Genomic DNA, 24,140 nt, shown 5'->3' with positions numbered 1-24,140 from the left:
GCCCGGGTGGGCTCCCTGAAGACCTCCGTTGCGTGTTTGAGCACCCCCTTAAGCATCGACAGTGTCTTGACTGACTTCTCGGCTACTGAGAAAGTGTCAAATAAAAAGTCCACATCCACCGGGTCTGAGTGCAGCTCGACGTCGTGGTTAGCCGCAGCTCTCTCGAGGAGAGCGTTGAAGGCCGCTGAATCCTCCGTCGGTGAGGTCTTTGCCGCAAACAGCTGCGGTTCCTGACCCGATTGCGGGTCGTCTGGGTCGGCTCCGGCAGACCAAGGAGCAGGTTCCTCCTCCGGATCCGAGTACGCCGGATAGGTGTACTCGTCGTACTCCTCATCGTCACCATCCCCATTAGAACGAGTAGGAGAACTTTCCACATGTGTGGGAGACGAAGGCTCCATAAGGTCCGAAGCACCCGTCGAGTCCTTCTTGTTCTTCAGAGGAATCCGAAAATGCTCCAGCACCGGTTCCGCAGTGATTTTTCTCTTGAGGAGGGACAATTTCCCTGTATTGGCGTCGATGACGACCTCTCGGCGCTCTTCCTCCGCGAGTGACTGGAGCCGAGGCTTCGACACTCCTAACGCCGCCTTGGACGTCGATGTCTCTTTCGAGGGCACGTCCGCCCCCTGCTTCGGAGCGAAGGCCTTCGGCGCCGATTTCGGCGGCAGGGTGTAGCAGATAGGCGTCTGCGCCTTCGCCGGCTTAGATGCAGGCTTCGGCTTCACTCCCTCCGGCTCGAGAACTTCAGCGCTTCGAATCCGTTGGAGGGATTCCACTACCTTCTTCGCCAATACCGGAGAGGGCTTGACTGGCTTGTGAGCCCTCCCGGAGTCGGAAGTCGATTCTGCCGGGGACAGCGTCTTCGGAGTCGACACCTTTCCATCCTTGGTTCCGACGGTCGGAGCCGGTACAGCCGGAGCCGTGGAATCGCTTTGGCGTTTCTTCGGAGCCTTTTTCGGGTCGTCGACCCCCAATGTCTTCGGCGCCGACGCAGCCGCGTCGGCCGCCTTTGGTTTCGGCGTCGACCCCGAGGCCCTGGGGTCGGCCATCTTGGCGTGGCTCTTCAAGTCGGCCATCTTGAGTGCCTTAGGTGTTGACACCTCCCGAGCCTTCTGCCCCATCAATGGAGCTTTCACTTTCGGTTTTGAAACCGACTGCGTGGATCCCGATGGCTTCACTTTCGTTTCCTTCAACGGGAGTGGCCCCTCCAAAATGTCCGTGGCCGGGCCTAGAGGCGGGGCTGCTGGACTAGTAACGAGGTCTTGGGTAAGGCCCGAAGGCGATCCCTCGACCCGGGCCGTGTCTTGGGGATTAACCCCTGAGTCTGTTTGGGGATGCTCTTCCTCCGAGCTATACCCCACGGTGGCAATTGCCTCATAGTCGTCCCCTACCTCGTCGCCGGCTTCATAAAAGTCTGCATCTTCCGCGTCGCCGGTTTCCTCTTCCTCCGACGCAGGGTTAGAGTCTGAAACTTTAAAACCTTCGAAGATGTTGTCCGGCAGGCTTGCAGGGGGTTCTGCCAACTGGGCCTGGAGCCGAGCGGCGCGACGCTGCTTTAGGGTCTTCTTGCACCGGAACTTTGAACAGGCCATACACCTGCTCTCGTCATGTTTCGGTGATAAACATTTGTTGCACACAGGGTGCACGTCGAGGTGTGAATATTTGGAATTGCACACCGGGCACTTCTTGAACGGAGTACGTTCCATGATAGGAGCTTCGAGCGCCGAGTAGGCCCGTCCGCGCCGAGAGCACGCGGAGGGGCAGAGAGTGTTCAGAGCTGAGAATAAGATAACCCGAACGAAACAGTACCGACGCCCAGCCTAAAGACCGTTAGGTCTCAAGTAGAAAACAGAAAGTACTATCGGTTCCGACAGCGGGACCGAAACCCATCCGAACCCAATGGCGGAAAAAAACAATCTGGGGATGGAGGCGATGCCCATGCGCACTGTAGTCCAGGGGAGGAGCCACCTATCTCGTGATACTTCGAAGACTCTTCCAGGACAACAATGTGCAATCATCCGGACCCAACACTAGGCGGCGATCTATGCACAGATATGAATTCAGCAGCCCACATGCCTCGAACCAGCTGGCTTCACATGCCAAAAGTTTAGCCTAAGACTGCTCTGTCCATGCTACCATAAGGATAGCTGGTCTATCAGGTTGACTTACAACCAATCACCATAAGGGTTATTTGGACTGATACAAGGTGATCACTAGAACTAGGAAGCATCATATATCAGGCCATCTTCTCACAGATACCGCTGCCTGCGGAGGCACCACTGGAGTGGCCTCATATGCCAGTGTGCATGACTGACCAACAGTATGCAGGAAGTGAACAGACCAAGAAGACTTAGAACATTCAGGACTGGAACAACTGCTCCAATGTGAAATAAAGGAATCATTGCCTAAATGTCGAGAATCCTCTGTGGAGGCGGAAATGCCTGATACACAGTAGTGTCCAGTATTGCTCCTATGAACAGGCTGCATTGAGAAGGCACCAGGTGAGATTTGGGTACATTTATTGAGAAACCCAATTTGAACAACAGATACAATGTTGCTTGCAAGTGGCCTAACACCATTTCCAGAGACTTGGCTTTCAACAGCCAGTTGTCCAGATAGGGGAAACAGGAACCCCGGACCTTCGGAGATGTGCCGCTACCACCTTTGTAAAGACCAGAGGTGCAAAAGTCAAACCAAACGGAAGAACCGCAAACTGGTAGTGTTACGACCCCACCGTGAACCGGAGATACTTCCGATGCGACTTCAGGATGGGAAGATGAAAATACGCATCCTGCAGATCGATAGACACCATCCAGTCTTCCTGTTGCAGCGCAAGAAGAACCTGAGCTAAGTTCAACATTTTGAACTTTTCCTGCCTGAGGTAAAGATTCAAAATCCCGAGGTCGAAGATCGGCCTCAATCGACTGTCCTTTTTGGGGATCAGGAAATACCGGGAGTAGCACCCCTGAGCTCTCTCCTGCTCTGGAACCACCTCTATCGCTTCTTTCTGTAACAAGGTAAGAACCTCCTGATGCATAAAAGGTAAGTGGTCCTCTGAACACCAACCGTGGCGAGAGGGTAAGGAAGAGGAAACTCTAAAAACGGCAGGGCGTACCCATTCTCTAAAAGATTTCAAACCAAACGGCCTGAAGTAACAGATTTCCAATCTTGTAGAAAGTGGGACACCCGACCCACTACAGGACCAACATGTTCTAAGATGGGGGATCTAGAACGGTTTTCCTGAGGCATCAACAGTGGCGGGGGAGGAGGGAAGAGAAGAGGAGGACTGATGCCGGGCAGCTCTCCTAAAACATCCTATATTTTCCCCCTGTACGATTTGTACAAAGGATTCTGCTGTTGGCTCTGTTGACGGCCACAAAAGGAAGCAGCCCTTCCAAATCCACGATACAGCTGGTAGCCGTATCCTCTGGACGGCGTTTGAAGGCTCAGAGATCTTGCAGTCGCTCTGCTATCCTTAAAGCATTGCAAGGCAGAGTCAGCTTTAGTACCAAACAGTCTCGAACCATCAAATGGCAAATCCAGCAAGGTTGCCTGAACATCAGGAGAAAATCCAGACAACCTGAGCCAAGCTGGTCTTCTTGTTGCGACAGAAGACCCCATTACAGGAGCCACAGAGTCAGCAGTGTACATACCCGATTGTATCACTTGACGGGCCGCAGCCTGAGAATCAGAAAGGACCTCCAGGAAATTATTCCGGTCATCTTCAGGCAACTTTGGAGCTAACTGCTTCACTGAGTCCATCAGAGCATGGATATACCTCCCAAGTAGACAGGTAGCGTTAGTGGACTTTAGTGCCATACTAGCAGAAGAAAATACCTTCTTTGCAGCTTGCTCCTTGCTCCATTTTTTTTAGAATTCCTATCACCTGGTATAGTAGGAAATGAACCAGAAGATAGCTTCGAGCAAGAAGTTGAAAAAATTTGAAGTTGAAGTAGAAATAATTTGTAAAGCGCTCTACCACCAAACGGTTTCTAGGCGCTGTGGGTTGACAAAAGGGGGGGGGGGGGGGGGGGCGGGAGTACCGACCAGAGGGTTATTACACTGGGTAGGCTTGAGTGAAGAGATGGGTTTTTAGAGCTTTACGAAAGTCCAAGTAAACTGTCATGGCCCTAATAAAAGGAGGAAGGTTGTTCCAGAGCGAGGGGCAAGGAAGGAGAACCTCACGCCACCCAGCTTGGACCTCTGAAAGCGAGGAACATTAAGAATAGCCTGAGTAGAAGAGCGAAGGGTGCGACTTGGGACGTAGGGGGAGATTGTATTGTATTGTGATTTGTAGAGCGCGATTGCTGCCCAATGGGCGTCCAAGCGCTAAGGTCATGGAGTTAATGAAAACGGGGGCCGAGCCGCAAGAGCCATGAAGATCAGGCAGCCCATCTTAAATAGAGATCTTTGCAGGATGGGGAGCCAATGAAGAGACTTAAGCAGGGGAGTGGTGCGATGGAACTTAGGAAGCCGATAGATGAGGCGTGCGGCTTGGTTTTGTATTGATTGTAGGCGCCGGAGTTCTTAGGCCAGGATGCCTACATACAGACCATTTCCATAATCCAAGCGAGAAGAGATCATGGCCAGGATGATAAGTTTAAGAGCATCATGGGAAAAGAAACGGGAAATCTTTCGTATGACTCTGAGGGATAGAAAACAGGTTGAAACAACGGAGCTGATCTGGGGGCGCATGGAGAGGTCTGGATTGATTTTAATTCCCAGGGCTTTAACAGAAGTGGACGGCGTCGGTGGGGGGCCATGGGCGGGTGGCCAAAAGGCGGGGTTTCAAGGGTTAGAAGGGTCACAAGTTAGGACCAACTCAGTCTTGTCAGGATTAAGTTTTAGAGGATTGTAATTCATCAAATCATAAATAAAGACAAAAGTAGTTTGGAATTTGAGGAGGAGTCAGGGGAAGAGGAAAGATTAAAGACAAGCTGGAGGTCGTCAGCGTAGTTAAAGGCGGCGACCTCCATGTTTTGTAAAGAAGCTATAAGGGAGTAGATATAAAGATTAAATAGGAGCGGTGAGAGGGGAAAAGCCCTGAGGAACCCCGCAGGAGATCGAGCAAGTGGGGGCAGTAAAGCCATCCAGTTGGACCGCCTACGTTCGGCCCTGAAGAAAAGAGGCAAGCCAGGCCAGAGCAGTCCCCCGAATGCCCGCTGCTTCAACACGGTCAAGTAGAATGGAATGGTCGACCGTGTCGAAAGCAGCGGACAAATCGAGGAGGACCAAGGCCTGGGGGGCATTGGTATCGGCACTTCTCCTGAGCTCACCTAGGAGAGAAAGGACCACAGATTCCGTTGAGTGGGCTGGACGAAAGCCGGCTAGATGGGAGGCCAGAAGATGGTTGTCCTCGATGAAAGCAGAGAGGCAGGTGGTGACATGGCTCTCAAGGATCTTACCCAAGAAAGGGAGCAAGGATATAGGCCTGAAGTTGGCCAGAAGAGTAGGATCGGCCCCCGATTTTTTTAAGATGGGGATGACTGTAGCTGGTTTAAGGGGGGCTGGGACTATTCCCTGAATGACGGAAGTATTAAGAAGGGTTAAAGGAGGGTCGGGACAGCTGGAGAATAGTTCCCGCAGGATGTGAGCCGGACCGCAGTCGGAGGGGGAACCGGACTTAACCTTCTTTAGCAGAGTAAGAAAGGCCTCCTTGGAGATCAGGGGGAGATGATCAAGACAGATGGACGTATGATATATACAAAAACAATGGTCCTGTTGGGAATACACAAATCTCTTTGTCAAAATCAATTATTCATATACAGCCCTTTATATGCATTTCACAATATCATTCTTGGAAATATTTTAAAAAACATACACCAAAGTTTTGATTTTCTCAAAAAAGTTCTTATATCGAAAATCAGGTATGAAATAATCAGACAAAACTGAACAAGGGTTGTCCAAAACATCAATGACATAGGTATCACAGTTAATAAAGTGCTCAAGTGAGTGATAGTGACAACTGATGACAGTGTAGTGAAACAGTAACATATACAATTATACATATATATTAGTCCATAATTTGAAATCAATTATTCCAACGGTCACGTATATTATTTCTTTTTGGTTGAAACTTAGAATGGACAGATAGGTTTAACACAACGTCGACGTTTCGACCCTAGTAAATGGGGCAGACTTTCTGGCAACCGTATCGGGTCTTCATCAGGACAGACAACAGGGGACAACCTGAGAGTTGGGAGATTTTCCTGCTTTTTGCCAAACGTCTAGGCAGGGAGGGCGTCAGCCGACACCCTCAGCAGTGAATCCGTCGGGCAGAATCTTATGCAGTAAATGCCGTGGATTTCTTCACCAGCCGGTGAAGAACTTTGAAGGTAGAGATTATATCAATCACTTCGGAAACGAGCAGCAAACGTCTGTCTTATTTTCTTCACGCAGTGAGTCATGAACGTAGATGGACGTATGAGGCAGAGGAAAAGGAGAGGAGGAGGATGGCAGGGGAATATTGCGCTTGATGGTGGCAATCTTCTCAATTAAATAGCCGTTGAGGGAATTACAGGGAGATTGCGAAGGAGCAGGTTCAGAATTGACTATCGGATGCGGCTAGGTTGTGTATAATGGAGAAGATCTCCTTGGGCTTGTTTACCGCAAGGAGAATCTTCAGTGAAAAGTATTCAGTCTTGACTAACAAAATAGCTTTTTTGTAGTCCCGAAGAAGGGCCGAGTATTGAGCCTTAACCCCTTCGACGCTGATGACGAGCTGGGCTCGTCATGGCGTAGCCTCCTCGCACGCTGATGACGAGCCCAGCTCGTCACGTAAAGTGCGTTTTTTAAAAACCCAGCGTGCGAGCGGAATTCCGCTAGCGCGCATGCGGTTAAGGATAGTGCAGTAGCTGCGCCTCCAGCGCCGCTCCGCCTGTCTAAGTGTCAATTTAAGGACTTTTAGGTCGTTGGTGAACCACCTGTTGGCCTCATGAGAGCAGCACTTTTTAACAAGTTTGAAAGGGGCAGCAGAATCACAGGAGGCAGAAAGCCAACTGTTGATGGTGGCCACCTGGAGGTCCAGTGGGACATCTACCATACAGGGTGACGAGGCTGCCAGGGAAGCACAAAGTGCGCCTAGGTCTACACGATTCCAATTTCGAGCCAAAACATTCTTGTGGGGGGGGGGGGGGCTTGTTGGTAGCCCCAAGGTCAAGGGAGAAAGAGACCAAGGAATGATCGGACCAGGAGCAAGGGAGAACTGTGGGGGAAAGAATGAATACATTGGCTGACCAGATCTGGCTTAAAATGTGACCATGCACATGAGTGGGGAAATGAATATGAATAATAAAGTTAAGGGATTGAAGAGTTTCAGAGAAGTCTTTAGAAGTATGATCCTCTCTAGGATCACCGGGCCAATAGTTGAAGTTGCCCAGAAGCAGGACAGAGGAGTTGTTGACCACCAGAGTGGCCAACAGCTCCTGGAGAGCTGGGATGAAGTGGGGCATAGCTTGAGGTGGGCGATAAAAGAGCGCGCAGGTGAAAGGAACTGCAAGATTGACGGAGCGGACAACTAGGAAATCAGCTGCCATAATGGGGGGGTAAGGGACAAGCTGAAACTGAAGATTAGAACGAGCAATCAAGGCCACTTCCCCTCCGGCCTTCCCGTCAGGGTGGTCGGCTCGGAGGGCAAAGTAGGAATCGGGGAGGGCCGCTAAGACATCTTGAAGACGCAGAAAGCTGCCACTTCTCCCTCCAAACCTCCCCGACGCACTCCCTTTCGGGACTGCTTATCTACCGTCCCCCGGGTACCCTTGGGAAATTCCTCAGCGCAGTTACCGAAACGACCTCTCAATTGGCCGCTTCTGTTTCCAACTTTCTTATTGTAGGGGACCTTAACCTCCATTTTACAGATCCCGCTGACCGGTCTGCCTCCGACCTACTAGTGGACCTTCTGTCACTTAACATTCGATTGGTGAATAACGAGCCTACCCACGATAAGGGACACCTCTTAGATCCCGTCCTTACTAACGACGCCAATATCACCACGAGTCCTTCTTTGCCACTGCCATGGACCGATCATTTTTTAATCCCCATTTCCTGGGAGTCTCCTACTGTTTTCACCCAGTCTGCGAAAATCAAAGTCACCGACAGACGCTGGCATAAACTCCTATCATCCGAATGGTCCGCCATTCTCTCTAACTCCATTCCATCGTTTTCCCCTGATGCTACTACGGCCGACAAACAGTTTAGCTCCTGGATCACATCCTCTTTGGATACACTCCTCCCTAAAACCACCACCCTCAAACACACCAAACGAATACCTCCGGCCCCGTGGTATACTCCAGAGCTCAAGTCGCTTCGGCAGGACTGCAAAAGAGCTGAAGGATGGAGAAGTCCAACACTAATAAGGATGCCTATCTCACCTCTTTATCAGTATACAAAGCTTCCATCGGTAAGACAAAAAGCCTATTCTTTCAGGAAAGAATTGAAAAAGCCGCCTGCTCTAGTAAAGAACCTATACCATCCTGAAAGAACTTCTCAATGTTCCCGATCCTGCCCCGAGAAACCCCCCAGGCCCCAAAGCAGACCAGGAAAAATGCCATCAGCTAGCCAGCTTTTTCCAAGAAAAAATTCAAAAAATCCTCAACTCCATCCCTCCCTCCAATCCGAGCGACACTGGCGATCCCCTCGACACTTCGATCTCCCCTAATTTAACTTCTTGGGGGCAAATAACCATCGAAGAAGTCGAGAACACGCTAAAAACCATCAAAAGCGGATCTCCTAGGGACCCTGCACCGCTACGGATCCTCAAGGAAGTAGCTCCCATCATCATACCCCCCCTCACCCATCTGATTAACGCGTCTTTTCAACAGGGAATCGTTCCCCCTAGCTGGAAAGCGGCAGTTGTTAAAGCGCTTCTAAAGAAACCCTCCTTGGATCCAGCGGAATTGGCTAATTATAGACCAATATCCCTCCTCCCTGGGACCAGCAAGATCGCCGAGAAACTGGTGAACACGAAACTTTCCCAGTTTCTGGAATCGAATAAATTGCTAAAAAACTCGCAGACAGGTTTTCGCCCAGGACAGGACATGGACATCGCCCTCCTGGCGGGGGTGGAGGAGGCCAGGGCACTCTTAGACGGAGGATCAGTGGCAGTGATCCTCCTCGACCTGAGTGCGGCCTTCGACACCGTCAACCACCAACTCCTGATCAAACGGCTCAAAAAGGTGGGAGTAGAAGGTACTGCTCTATCCTGGCTTTCCTCCTTTCTGGCCCAACGCTCCTTTCAGATCTAGGAAAATAACACCTGCTCCTCCGAAACACCCCTCCAATGTGGGGTGCCTCAGGGCTCCTCCCTGAGCCCTACATTGTTTAAACATATACATGGCCCAATTGGAGGAGGTTGTCACCCCGTTCGGAGTGAGCATCTTCAGTTATGCGGACGACACACAACTAGTCGTCTCCCTATCCCACCCTAGTCAACAACCTGCGGACTTATTCAACTGCTTGACGCAGATACATGGGTGGATGAACAACTCAGATTTAAAGCTGAATGGATCAAAGACGGACATCCTCCTTCTGGGTCATAAAGGATTCACCTTTCCCCTGAACACCTGGCCACCCTGTCTGGGTCACCCCCCAGACCCAAAACAGGAAGTAAAAAGCCTGGGAGTATGGATCGAAACTGATCTTTCATTCACCACGCTGGCCAAAAAAGTAGCCGGTACCTGCTTCGGACTACTGAAATCTATGAGAAAGATCCTGCCTTTACTTCCACCCACATCACAAAGACTTCTCATCCAAGGCCTCATACTTTCCAGGCTCGACTATAGTAACGCAATCTACCTGGGCGCACCTGAAGCAACGTTAAACAAACTTCAGAAAATCCAAAATGCGGCGGCCAGGATCCTCACTAACACCCCGGCCAGGGCTTCAGCCAAACCTGCTCTGAAGCTCCTTCACTGGCTCCCAGTGAGGGAACGTGTGATTTTCAAAGTCCTATGCCTGGCGCATAAGCTACTGCAGAATCAAGGCCCTCCTATTCTTAGGAAATTCATAAAACCTTACAAAGCCCCAAGATCCCTTCGTTCAGACAATGAGTCCCTTATCATCCTGCCCAGATTCAAGAAAGCCCGCTCGGGTGGAAGACGCTTCTCGGTCCACAACGCACGCCTTTGGAACGCTCTCCCCCGAGACTTGAGAAAAGAACCCAACTACTTACGTTTCAGGAAACGGTTTAAAGCTCACCTGTTTCCTTAATTTTTAACTTCCCCCATTTGAACCCGTCTTCCCCCCCTTCTCTGTTGCCGAACCCACAGAAGTAGGGATCTTCAGCGCTGGGATACCTCAGGGTGACTACGCGCTCTATAAAAAATTTTAATAATAATTTAATAATAATAATCAGGCAGTGAGTCTGAGGAGAACCATGTCTCCGTGAGGAACAGGAGATTGGGTTTAAGAGTGTCAAGAAAATTAAACAGTTCCAGTTGGTGCTTCACCGCCGAGCGGGTGTTAAGGAGATAGGCTGTGGCCACGGCAGGGGGACAGGAGGAAGACTGAGAAGGAGGCTCAAGGAGAGCAGTGGGCGGCAAAGAAAGCTGGGATTTAGGGAGGGGGGAGGAAAAAGGAGAGTAGGCGGGCGCCGATATGCCAAGCTTCCCTATATGTTCTAAAGTAGGAACGCTAAGGGACCAATCACCCTGGTAAGCGAGAAGTTGAGAAGAGGAATAAATCAGGAAACGGGCATGGTGCTGGGCCACGGGTCCTGGTCGGTCGCGGACGGGCGCAGACTGGCTTGCCTTTGGCGCGCCGCCGGCGCGCACGCTGCGCGCGGCCGCTGCGCGACCAGGAGGGAGGGGTCATAATACACTGGCAGGAGGTGGGATTGGCCGTGCAACTGCACCGGCAACCCCAGTCTACCCTCAATATGGCCGCTGTCCTCGCCGTTCCCCGCTACAGCACCTCATCGGCTGAGCGGAAGGAGCAGACTGTGCTGAGCAAGGGAGGGTAGTGAGAAGGAAAGTGCCCAAGTGACTGGTATCAAAAACAACAGCAACAAATAAATGTTCAATTTTAAAAAGCAGGCAATCGGTGCTCCCGGCTTCCGCCTCAGGTGTTCAGAAAAGCAATGCCAAAGAAGCTTGGACCACCAAGCTTTCAGGTGATGAATGTGAAGAAAAACTCTGGGTACCCAGGAGCAGGTCTGTACCTTCTTGCAACGGACCAGAAAAATGCAGCAATCAAAGGTTTTTGCCAGACTTCTAAAATAGGCTCTGTTAAAGCCTCAATGAAGGGTAGAAGAGGTTCAGAAACTGACAGATGTGTTTAGAACCTCAGACAGGATGTTAGATTTCACCTGAGCTGTAGGTAACTGCAGATCAAGAAACTCAGCTGCCTTCCTTATTGCGACATAAGGAGCAACATCCTGCAATACCCCAGCCTTTGGAGATGAGAGTTCATACTCATGAGCAGTATCCAATCCACTGGCCTCCTGTAAGCCTTCAAACTTGTCCACAGATTCAACAATCTCTTCTTCCTCCTGTTCCTGTCTATATTCCTCCTCTTCAAGGACCCTCTGCGCATCCCTTCTAGAGCACTGCTTCTTAATCGCATCGGCGGAGCCAGACGCGACGCCGGTGACGACTGCATCGTTGTCGATGGAGGACCTTCTGCTTCAAATCTCGGCATCAATCGAATCCGAGGCGGCGTCTACTCGACAGCCAAAGGGGTCCAAGGAACCTGAGTGGAAGACCTCGGCGCCGGAAAATGCCAAGCCAGAGTAGTTGGCAAGAATGGTACGAAGGGAGCCTGGGTATACTGGTGAGGTATACCCAAATTAAAGGCCAAAGGTCCCACATGGTCCAAAGGCAGACCAGAAGGATTAGAAGCTCAGGCAAACATGCCAAGCATCGCATTTAAAAAATGTGTAGGGTCTGTTCCAGGAGCAGGAAAAGGAGGATATGGATCTGTACCTTCCTGAATCACCTGAGGCTGATCTGGAACCTGCGGAGCCGGTGAAGACGGTGCCCGCACAGGTGAAGCCAGATGAACTGGACAAGACTCCCTGGGCATCAGACATACTGGGAGCCGGATAACCATCAGGTGTCGAAGGGCACTTCAACGCCAGCGACCTGGAGCTGGAGATTGAATTGGCGTGGAGATGGAGTAGGAGATACAAAGTCCTGCCTTCGAAGCCGCTTAGCATAAGAAGGCGACCTCGAAGCCCGGTTCTTCGACGAACGGCGAAGAGAACCATGTCTCTTCTTCGACTTTTTGTGTTTTCCCACGCTTCCGACCCCTCTTCTCCTTTTTGGATTTGGCCATAAAAAGTTTAGCCTCACATTCTTTAAGGGCTTTCGGATTCATCTTCCAGCAGCTTCGACATTGATCGACGTCGTGATCAGAAGACAAGCACCAAAGGCAATCATCATGGGGGTGGGGGGGGGTGGGGGGGGGATCAGTGATCAACATGTGACCGCCACACTCCCTGCAGGGCTTAAATACGGACTTCCTAGATGTAGCCATTAGAAATCTTCAAGGAAATAAAGTAATCACTATAGAAAATGGTGAGTCCTTAGAAAAACAGTTACACGTGGACGGCGCAAAAAAAAAAAAAAACAGAAAAGGAACTGACGTCAGAACGCCAACGAGGTCTTCTTATGGCTCCGATTACGTCATTTGGAGTCGCAAGCGGAGCTGTGCTATTATAACGTCCTCGTCGACGTGGGAGAGCTAGGAAAGAATTTCCGCGGAATGCTGGCGCAGGGGGTATTCAAAAGGTGAGGAATCCAGGAGGCAGAAGTATCCATCAGAAGTGCACTGTACTAGGGACTGACCAGTAAATTAAATATGTCAATCATGGAGAAACCAAATATACTAAGTTTAAGAGGAGAAAGCATATGCACTTTAGCACTGATTAGCGGTGTTAAACTGCCCAGAGTCCTAAAGCCAACAAACAGGTCAGAAAAATAGGCAAAGGAAGGAAAAGGTTTGGGGAAAACCCTGCAAAAGGGCCAGGTCCAACATGAGCTAAGGAGTAGATTGAGAGTTGGAGAATTCACACCACAAACGTGTTGAGTTGTCAGAACTGAAACGAGTAAGAGTGGGGGAATAAGCCTATAAAGAAAAAAAATCTAAAGTGGAGAGCAAACACAAAATAGTAGTAGGATAGCAAGGAATTAATTGCATAGGAACAACCACAAAAGTGCACATGGGAGTAAAGGCCAGAAAACAAAAAAACTAAAACGAGAGTCAAAACAAAAAAGAAGCACAAAGGACAAACTGGAAGGCTGAAAAATAGCCACAGGGAGAATAAACCACAAAATTAGAGATTCTGAAGGAAGAGGGAAGTGGAGAAAAGCAAAATGACAGCATCATGTGCTATGGATTTATATTGGGCCTAAAAACACAAAGAGAACAAATCAAGGTGTGGTGGGTGATAACTGGCGAGAGGTAGGCACAAGGGCCCAAGGAAAAAAGCTGACAATCAAGAAAAGTGAAAACACAATTTAAAGTAATTATCGACGGTAGGGGCTAAGGTGTGGGGTTCTTTACTAAAAGGAAGGGCCCGGAAAAAACTCCCCAACACCTCCCTGGGGTTTTCTTGAATGTCTGGAAGCAGCTTATTTAGTTCAATTTCATAGGTCTGTTATTCGTGAAATAGAAAGTTCTCCAATTGGTCCTCAAGCATCAGAGATGACTATCTGTCACTGTACGCGTGAGTCTCAAAGCTTCGCAATTTTTCTAGTAAAGCTCAGCTTTATACTTTAAAAAAAATGTGTTCTGCATTATGCTGCTAAATAGATCAGTATATTTAAATAAACAAACTGGCATATGGGTTTTGCTCCACAAATAAAAGCAGAATTAGTCCACTTCATAATCTCATTTAGAGCACTTACTTTCATCTGGTTTGGCTGCTCGCATATAAAACTTTAATTCAGTAAAGAGAGGCCCATTGTCGCTTGGTTCCTAAGGGGAATATCAAGAAATTAACATAATACAATGAGAATCTACTTTTTCATTTTCTTGATTAAGGCCATTTGATAATGTTGTGGGAACAAAAACATATTCACTGTTTTAAATATGCAATGTTTCATCAAAAAGTTATGGAGGCTATCTTAATAAACAAAATTATTACGTACCGTACCCGCTTCACATGCATGTGGTCACATCACATTACGCCTTTCTATTACTGTCATGTTATTGAAATGTTGATATGTTTGTTATTACATATTGTTGATTACTAGATCCTTTTAGTTTTAGAGCTCCTAGAAAAAGGGCTTTGGGGCCCGAAATGCATCGGAGCATTAAGGAAATGTTTATCAGAGGTTATGATTAATCCATATGAATTCAGAACAAAATGCTTCATTCTGATATGATTAAAATATCAAGAAACGTTACTGTTTGAAAAATAAACAAGCACAACCATTCCAAAATTTATGTTCAAGGAGTCTTCTGTGAAGAACCTACGGTGTGCCCTATTCAGGGATGCACTCATACTTTATGTGTGCACTTATTTGCCATTACTGGATGACGTAATAGGCTGGATATGTTTCCTGAGGAGCACCCTACCCTTTCAATTTTTGCTGATCTTTACGCACACAGATTGTGCTGTGCACCTCCCCTACCTCTTTTTTGTAAATCACTGTGGTTGTTCATAAATTCTAAATGTAGCAGCTCCTCTGCCACCAACAGTCTTTACTCCATCCGCCAACCTCTAAATCAGACCCTAAGATAGTTCACCGCTTCAGATTCCTCACCTTTTAATATCCCTAAGACTGCAAACTGAATCTTCAGAACATTCTCATAGCAACTGCTCCACAGCAGCACTGGGTGGAGTAGGAGCCGTTTCAGTCATGGCTCTGCTCCTCAGCAGGATGCAACAATATGGAGCCTGTGTGCAAATGTCCGTTCATAAGGCAAAGAGGATTAGAAAACCATTGGAATGAAAGAAAATGTGACAGGTGTGCCAAATTTTAGCAACAAGTAGAATCCAGCAACATTGGAATTCAATTACCCTAATAAGGGAAGGTTAGCCCCAGCCTCCTCAAATTGAGGACAGGCGATGAGGAATCTGCAGAATAATAAGAGTATCCACTAGAAAGAGGTTTACCAAAGATAAGTAACTTACTGTTCTAATGGATATTTCTTCCTGCTTCCACGCCGTTGAATCTGCTAGTAATACCAAGCAAGAACTAAAAGGTAGTTGGTGTTAGATCAATAAATTATGGAGCACACAGCTAATAAATAGTGACTCTTAGCTGGTAATCCACACTGTAATGCTTTGCTAACGTATGTACAGAGCCCCACTTAACATCGCAACAGATCAGGATAGGCATGGGGAACCAACTGCAGCGCTTTCCATAATTCAGAAGAAACTGTCCTAGCTAAGTATGCCTTGATGCTTTAAGGGGCAAATACTTTAAGGGGGTTCATTCTTGGTGAGTACAGCATATAAGTATGCAAGGAACAATACAGCAGAAAATATAAGGCTTGAGCTCGGACCACCTTTCGTTTGCCATGTAATACCTACTTAAAACCTAGTCGAAGCAAGTATCCTTTTAACTTTCTATATAAAAGTGATTTGCTCAGAATTAAGCTGGTGCAGCCTTTCATAATCCTTGCATGTTTGAGGGGAGAGAGGGGGGGGCAAGAAAGTCTGAAAGAAAAGGGAGAACAATCTTAGTGACAAAAGCTGCCAGACTTCTCAAAATTAAGTTGTCCAGAAAAAATACTAAGTACAAGGATTGTTAATCAACAATGCTTAAAGTTTGCTCTCCGCATCAAAGTGATGGTGAACAAGGACAGTTTCACAAGACTGAAGGAAGACTACAGGCTTGAACGATGAGCCCATAAAAAAGTAAATGCCAAATTAAAAACCCACTGACCATTTAGACCAACAAAAACAAAGGGCATAATGCAAAAGAAGAAAAAGGTGACAGGGCTGCTAGTTACATGTTAAAACTATCCACAATGAAATTTTGCTTGTCCAAAAAGAAAGTACACTTTAGAATATATGGTAAGAGGGCCCAAATGCATGGAAACGCAAGAAGCTACACCACGTGCCAAGAGACCAGCATACACAAATATGGTTGAAGACTGCTCACTGACACAATGTTATCTGTGACCTATGAGAAAAATCAAAAGGACGAAAAAGGTCTCCTTTTAACCTCCATGAATATAATTTGAGACGTCCATATACACAAACCTGCCCTAACTATGGAAGAAGTTCCTCAACATGCAGCAGCAAAGTCAGGAATACAAGAAGAGCTACCAGCTCTCACTACTAGACACTTCTAGCTAAGTCCAAGGTAATGTGGACCTCTTGTGGTCTGTCTAACTTCACTCTCAGAAGCACCTGACAGTATTCTGAAGAAATGTGCAATGAAAGGAGAAGTTCTACTAATTCAGAGTCATCTCTCGCAGAGACCCTTGCAGGGGAAATTGCTTTGTGCACTTTGTCGGCTTGGGGTGTGTACAGGTCCACCAGGGAGCAAACGCACAGAGCAAACGTTTGCAGTACATCAAGATGACATTTTACTTGTGATCCACCATGCAAAGCCCGATGAGCACCCACATTCAACAATAAGCAATCGAAAAACTGCTGGTGCAGTTTATGGATCATGTTTGCACAACTGAAATCAGGAAAAATGTGAAACAAAGGCCAATCCAGGGGCATTTTTATCATCTTCTCTGCCTGAGACACCAGTTTGTTTTTTCCTTTTTCTCGCAAAGCATTTTTTTTATCTTCCAAACCAGATAACATACAATGAATAAACTTCACTATCCTCCCACCCACCGTAGTCGCCGACAGTTTGAGCCGTTATTAGTCACAATTATCCATTCCAAACCTATAAAGGTTTTTGGGCACCCGCTCCCTTCATAGACCGCTTTCTCTTGTACATAGCTCATATTCATTTCCTTCCACCAGTCACTTAGCCTACAGATCACTGGGGATGCCTGCCTACGTGCTATTTCCCTTTTTGCCAGGCAGAATCCCAGATTAATCAGTATTCGTTGGTTAGATGTAGCATCAACTGTATGTTTCTCCGAAATCGTTCAAAGGTCTGATTAACATTCTTTCCACTTCCAAGTTTTACCTAAAATCTATCCCTGCCTCATATGAAGATAGCTGTAAGTTGGCAAGTGCTATTCTCGGAGTAACCCTTGCTGAAGAAGGGTCTGTAAAGTAGTAGCTACAGACTGAAAAAATTGCAGTATATGTTTTCTGTAGTCACCTGGCGTACTTACCACTGGCCCAGAGCATGCTCCTCCTCTCAAAAGACACTCGCACAGTAGCTTACAAGAATAAAGGTTGCGATCTACAGGTCATCAAGAAAACAGACTACTGGATATAGTTTTCTCCGTACTCATGGATACCACTTGCAAACTGGCATTTCGAAATACACTAATGATTTGAAACCAGTCATACAAGTATTTAGCACCCTGCTTGTGTAAGTTTATGAAGCAGTGCGAGCATGGTGCTCAACAGTCCACACTTGGGCACATATGATCACCCCCTACCCTACATCAGGCTTGCTGACAGTGTGCTGTGCCATCGCGTCTTCGAGGTATGGAACAAACAGTCAACTGTATGTTTCTGTGAAATCGTTCAGAGGTCTGATTAACATTCTTTCAAGTTCCAAGTTGAACCCAAAATCTCCAGTACTATGCCTACTTGTCCAACACAAGTAAAACTTGCAATGCATTTTGTTACGTATTCATTAACTTAAGTGCATGACAATCCATCTCAAACTAAATGACGGTGCAGTGATTCTGTGAGATATTCCAATAGTTAGGATCCTCAGTTTTCTATTGACAAATTTACCTCCAACCACTGATACATATGGTATATATGTATTCAAGTAGCTGTAGTTCATGGCTGGCTATTGGTGACTAGACTAGACTAGGCACGAGTCGGTAGAATGCAAAGTCTCACGTACGAATAGCAGAATAACACCAGTTCTGAAAATCTACACTGCTGCTCAGACATGAAGTTCAAAACCAACTGCAAGTTTAGTGGTTCGGTTATAAAAAGGCAGCAGTAACAAGCCATGACATTTGTTAACATGCACCCTTAACTTGCCAGGTAAAACACTGGTTTCTCCTCTATCCCATGCAACTCTGCTGTTGGCTAGCACACGCTAGCCATAATGCAATAGAACAGTAACAATCAGCCTCAGTTACACGGTAGAAACCTAAAATAACAGATTTATGCAAAGCAGAGCGAACGTATGTATTTGTAGGGCAATGTCGCCTCATTATAACATCAGGCTCTTTAAGCTAATGAACCTTAGCTTTAATGGTTTTCTCCTAGTGATAATCGTTTAAGAACGATGTCGCGCGTGCGGCTCCAAGTGTTTAAGATAACATTTTGTACTTCGCCCCAATAATTAAGTAGAACATAGCCAGCGCCTGCTCAGGTTAGAAGGCAGGGTTTAATTTCACATATGCAATTTTAATGTTAGTATCGCGTCAAACTCCGGGATTTGCCTGAAACCGAAAGAAAACACGAGCAAAAAGAATAAAATAATCAACCATCCTCACCATCACGTTTTACTGCACATTGCTAACTGACAGGCCATTTCCGGACACAAAAGCCCAAGAGCAGAACTTGGTGTTTTAATTCTATACCACATTCGTAGAAGACCACTAACAAACGGCAAAAAAGAAAAGCATTGGCAAAGCCAATCGGTCTGACTTCTAACTTTATTTTTTATTATTTTATGGTGTAGAAAGTAATTTAAAGTATTGTTGAAAGGGAAACAATTGTTGGTAATTTCCGTCCTGTGCAGGCACCGAAACGAAATATGCATTATAACGTTCGACTGTTAAAGCAGCTATCTCTAGGCATCAGTTTACCACAATGGGGAGACGTTCCATTATTAAGGGTACACGATTGGAAGCCTCCGCTTTGATAAGAACGGTTACACACAAAGTACAAAAAAAAGCACTAAAACATTACTACATCCGACATAGCCCCTCATGCCTTGCAATGAGTAGTCATGGGGGCGGAGCCACAGCACGTATATTTTAAATAATTGGTTACAATCGGTGATGAAGTTCGCTGTACTAGAACGCCAGATCTACAATAAAGTGACAACTGGAGTAAATAGTGTAACTACAGAGAACCTGTAGCTCTGGAAGAATACTTGCTACATAGAACTGCCTACCACGTTTCTTTTCTGCTAAACCAGGTATTGCTTACATTATTCCCGTTATTCCAAAAGGGAGACACAACTTAACTTCGCTTAAACAGTGATATAACACTGTGCAGGACTGTTCCCATGAGGCACAGGGTCAGACTGATTTGCATATAGCCATGTCTGAACTCGGGTGGCAGAGTGGGCTAAAGAACAGTGATGGATTAAACCCAGATCTTTTGACTGGGTGTGAGTGTTTGATTGATTCGGATGCTCCGTCCATCACCACCCCCTTTTGTACCGCATTTGGCCGCCATAAGTGTGGCAGGGTATGCTCAGACGCGAGTCCCTTGCTCACTTTGCCACTGGATTCAAGCAAGCCGGGCTGAAGACGGCTGGAATGTCAGAAACCAGTCCTTGGAAGTCCGGTCCAGGGAAGGCATGGCTTGGCAGTTCGGGCTGGACTGTTCCCATGAGGCACAGGGTCAGACTGATTTGCATATAGCCATGTCTGAACTGGGGTGGCAGAGTGGGCTAACGAACGGTGATGGATTAAACCCAGATCTTTTGACTGGGAGAGAGTGTTTGATTGATTCAGATGCTTCGTCCATTACCACCCCCTTTTGTACCGCTCATGGGGTCAGTCCAGCACAAACTGCCAAGCCAGGTGCTCCCTGGACGGTAAACAAGCATCCTGGGCCCAGTTTCATTTAGATTATGTGTACAGGCATGGCCTAACCTAATAGCTGTACTTTTAGCTTACCTTCTTTTCATTCCAGGTCGGTTTTTATGACTAAGGTGTACTATATACACTTGCGATTGGTCAAAATGTATATACACACTTACCTTTATTATTCCAGTCCTCAATAGATTAGGTCTTCGGTACTGAGGAACTGCTGAGATCAATGGAGACTGTAATTTGGCAAGAAACATGTCAACCTATTTTTACACAACTCTTTGAGCTGGATCAGACCCTTTGAACCACCTCCAGCTGCTCCCAGCTTTTATTATAACAAGGGGACCCCCATAATAAATACGCCAGGGTACCTCTGTTATTTTTATAGGGACATCACACCAATCTACACCTAATCACATACAGAGCACTGCCACTCATACTTCACAGCAGCGAAATCAAAAGTTCTCCAGTAAAGAGCCCCCTCGAGGGCCCGTTGGGCACTGCAGCGCCAACCCAACGAGAACCTGCCCCATGATGGGTGTGTGAGAGTCATTGCTCCTGAGCAATCAGGTACCATGATCTGGTTTCTCAGTTGACCACCAACTACATTTCTGTTTTATTTTTCTTTAATAGGAACGGCATACTCTTTGGATTTACAGAACATCCAGGGTATGCCCCAATAGCCGTCCTTGTTTCAAGAGTCCACTACGACACTGATTTACAGGCAATAGTGTTCCAGTGCATACACGCTTGATGTAGCAGCAAGTCTTACCCCCACCAGCAGGCGGAAAGAAGACACAGTCCTGGAGTACACCTTGCCTGCCGAAGCTCCAGTCCACATCAGGCAAGTCAATCAAACGCAGACTCAGCGGCTGCACTAAGCGGGCACAGGCTGTCTTCTTCCCGGTCGCTGTTCTGCAGCGATCTGAGGTTTCCTGTGGCTAAGTGTTAATACGCTCATTCGAAGGTTGGGGGGGTGGAATGTCTCTACGACTATCCTGTTTTTGGTCCCACGCTGGGTTGATGGTGCTTTCACAGGATCCTTTCTTATCCAACGTGGTCAAACCAGTTGCAGCCCGTTGTACTTCTGGTAACCTCCTATAATACACAGGGTCACCATTCCTCGCTGGCCATGGGCTTCAGCCCAGTCAACACAGCAAATGTATCCACGGCGAACCTCCCAGCATAGAGGGTTGCTGCGCCACTGACGAACAAGGCTTTGGCCCTTACCGCACTTCAGTCTGTACCACAGTGGCGCCTCCTGGCTTACAGGGTACAGCACAAAGCTTCGGCCATTACAGCGAAACAATCTTTACCAAGGCTATCTTCACAGTGGCCCTATCCTGGCATCCGGATGTCACAGACTCAGTCCTGCATATGGACAACAACACGATCAAAGCAGCAGCCGTTTTCTCACAACTCGTACAGGGAGTTCATTCGACAGGACTCTACATTGGACCTTGCTCCCACAAACGCTCTCCTCTTCCTCACAGAGCACATTGGTCTTGGCAAGCAGGCAGGCACTGGTGCTCCAGGCTCCAGGGCAGGTGTTCTTGGATTCCCTAGATGTCCCCCTTCCCCATTAGGGAGTCAAACAGGCCTTGGCCCCAGGTTCTGGTCAAAGGCAAAAGACCTGCAGAGCTACCCCTCCTGACACAGCCAGCAGGCTGCTTGGCAGATGAGGACTTTCGGGCTCTCAACCTCAAATGTGATTTGGGTCAGAGTCTAACACTTTATGTTGTGGTTCTGCTGCTTTTTAAAGTACATGCTCCTCTGCTTCCTTTTCCTCTTGAAAAGCAGTCTGTATCAGCAGGTATGTCTCCGAAGCGGATAGCCCCCCAACATAGGCCAAGGCAGTGACAGGAGTTCACACCTGGAAGTCAGCAGCAGTGATAAGTGCATTAAAAGATGTGTCCTAGGCTCCCATCCGTAATCTTTATGATTCCCTTATCAGCCCCCATCTCCTTCCAGAGATATGCCCTTCCGTGTAACCTCTCACTGAATCAAAGCGCACCCTGTGAAGTGTTCAGGGGAGGCCTGGTCCTCGTTTCCCCAATTTGTACCACCCAGCTTAGAGGAATACACCAAATCAAAAATCTGTGGGGACGGCGGTGATCTCTCCATCTCCACATTCCACCACGCAGGCCTGGGTCAGCCAAAAATGGAACAGAGGGCCCTCCGTGTATTGTAACTAACACTCAAGAATGTTGAATTCCTATAGCCCGACTCCCAGGACATATTGTTTGGGGTCAAGGGCAGCAAGTTTTAATGTGTATTTTGTCCTTGGGACAAGTAGGCCCAACCCCCTGCAGCACAAATGTTTTGGCTGACCGTTTGCAGTATCACATTAAGGATCAGGGAAGGGCACTGTCTGCAGATAAGTTACTATTTGTGTGCATTTTTTAATGCTGTTCAAACTTGTGTTTATGGTTCATTAATTAAAAGCCTTTATCATAAAGGTGAGCGCTGTAAGTAAATGTAAGTTCTGGCGGCACTACTGACAGTAGTTCCAGTATAAAAATGTGTACACACAGTTTCAAAGTTTAGCAATATGACGCTATGCATCATGCCCCCAGAATGCTTTCTAATTAGATGCAAATATTTGCAGAAGCTTGAAAGCAAGATTAATGATTCTTTGCTTTCAATTTAAAATGTTCCTAAAAAATGAAAGTGGGAGTTCGTTTTTGCTGAACTACTGTAATTTCAGGTACTGTTTCTTTGCAGCATCATTTAGTAAAATGTGTTGATGCATGCTAGTATATACCAAAAATATTCATATTGAGAAATCAGTGTAACCAGTTTCAATAAGATTATGGGAAACATACAAATAAACAAGTATTGGCAAAGCCAGTAGGTCTGAAATGGGCAGTCAGCTTTTTAGTTTTGGCAATGCGTGGTTTGTTTGCCATTAGTTACTGGCACTGAACAAAACTGAGAAGAGATTAGAGATTTTTAATAAACACAAAGGATCATGGTTAACGCCAGACCAAATTTGGGGCCCAGTTATTAAAGAAAGTCTCAAAAGTGCACCCTTGTTATATGTCCTAGCATTAAGTGCAGCTATATGGCTTTCGTGATATGAGCCCTGGCATAATCAGAGAGGCTACACAAGAGCTCTTCTATAACGAGATTGCTGCCATAATTTGTCGCCACACTGCATGGCACTAAAGAGACAAGTAGATTTTCTTACAGGACAAGTAGATTTATGAAGCAATGTGCCCCATGGACAAGTAGATATTTTAATAAATTCCACACCCCTTACACACACACACACACACGCAGCACTGTATCCTCCATGTACTGCTCCACTCAGAAGCACATATACATCCAGCACTTGCATTTACCATGTGCGCACTACCCAGGATTGTATCCTTCATGTACTGTACCAGTAACAAGCACACACATCCGGCACATGTACATATCCTGCATGCACTGCACTCTTCGTGCACTCTACCTCTCATTTACACATACACCCAGGAAAAGCATGCACTACTCCGTACTGCATTATCCATATATTGCACCCTTCCCAGGCACACATACATCCAGCGCAGATATACCACTTTTGTGCAGCACTTCACACCAATCTGAGGCAGCCAACGGCGAGTGAAGAACATAGCAGTAGATCTTCTAAAAGTGAGTGAAGGCGGTAGGACTCACTGCAGTGACACAGGTTAAAACTGACCGGTTTACTCCTTCCGATATCTCCAGGTATGCTGCCACCACTGAGCACGTGCAGATTAATTCCTGGAGAAGGCTGTAGCTTTCCACCACTATGAGAGTAGCACTGTGGGCGCCCCTTCCTAGTTCAACAAAAACACAATCCGTGAGACAGGCCAATGTTCTGGCGCACACGCATGACATATGTTTGCCTGTGACAACAAAAATCAGCATTAGGGATCCAGATATCAATACAGTTGGACACTCAGGGCAGAGGTGAACGTCCATTACGATGCGGAGAGCTTTTCTGTTCGAACACCGTGCCTCTGAAATTCAGGCTGTTCTGAACTTAATGTTTACTTAGAAGAACTATCCCAATTCTTTCACATCTCATTCTACCAAATCTCTTAGGGGTATCCCACATAACAATGCACGCCTGCCTATGAAAGAAAGATCATATCTCCGACACGTGTAGAAGAATGCAAAATTGCTCGGTCTCCTATTACGTATAGTACCCAATACCTTTGAAATAATGTGGTTGGTGTAGAAATGACGACATGGCTTTACTTATAAATTTCATACCAGACAGATCTGAGACAATTACACAGTTAAAGTAAATACGTACCAAGTGACAAGATCCAATCGGTTCACAAAACGGGGCTGCTCATTTTCCATGGAGGGACCTATACTATGGAATTCTCTTCCATCCATATGACCTAAAA

At 47.0% G+C, this 24,140-nt stretch overlaps 1 protein-coding gene across 1 annotated transcript in view; it reads right to left on the bottom strand.

Moving 5' to 3' along the window:
• VRK1 (VRK serine/threonine kinase 1) overlaps positions 1–24,140 on the bottom strand; it is a 220,283-nt gene that overhangs the window by 159,830 nt on the left and 36,313 nt on the right. The window contains exon 4 of the mRNA XM_086937748.1: positions 13,842–13,911. Within this exon, the coding sequence (XP_086793874.1) occupies positions 13,842–13,911 (70 nt within the window). The remainder of the gene's footprint in view (positions 1–13,841; positions 13,912–24,140) is intronic.

Source organism: Lissotriton vulgaris, chromosome 9 (assembly GCF_964263255.1).
Source record: "Lissotriton vulgaris chromosome 9, aLisVul1.2, whole genome shotgun sequence".
NCBI lineage: Eukaryota > Metazoa > Chordata > Amphibia > Caudata > Salamandridae > Lissotriton > Lissotriton vulgaris.
The sequence above is the reverse complement of the archived record's forward strand: the minus strand, read 5'-3'. Positions and strand labels throughout refer to the sequence as shown.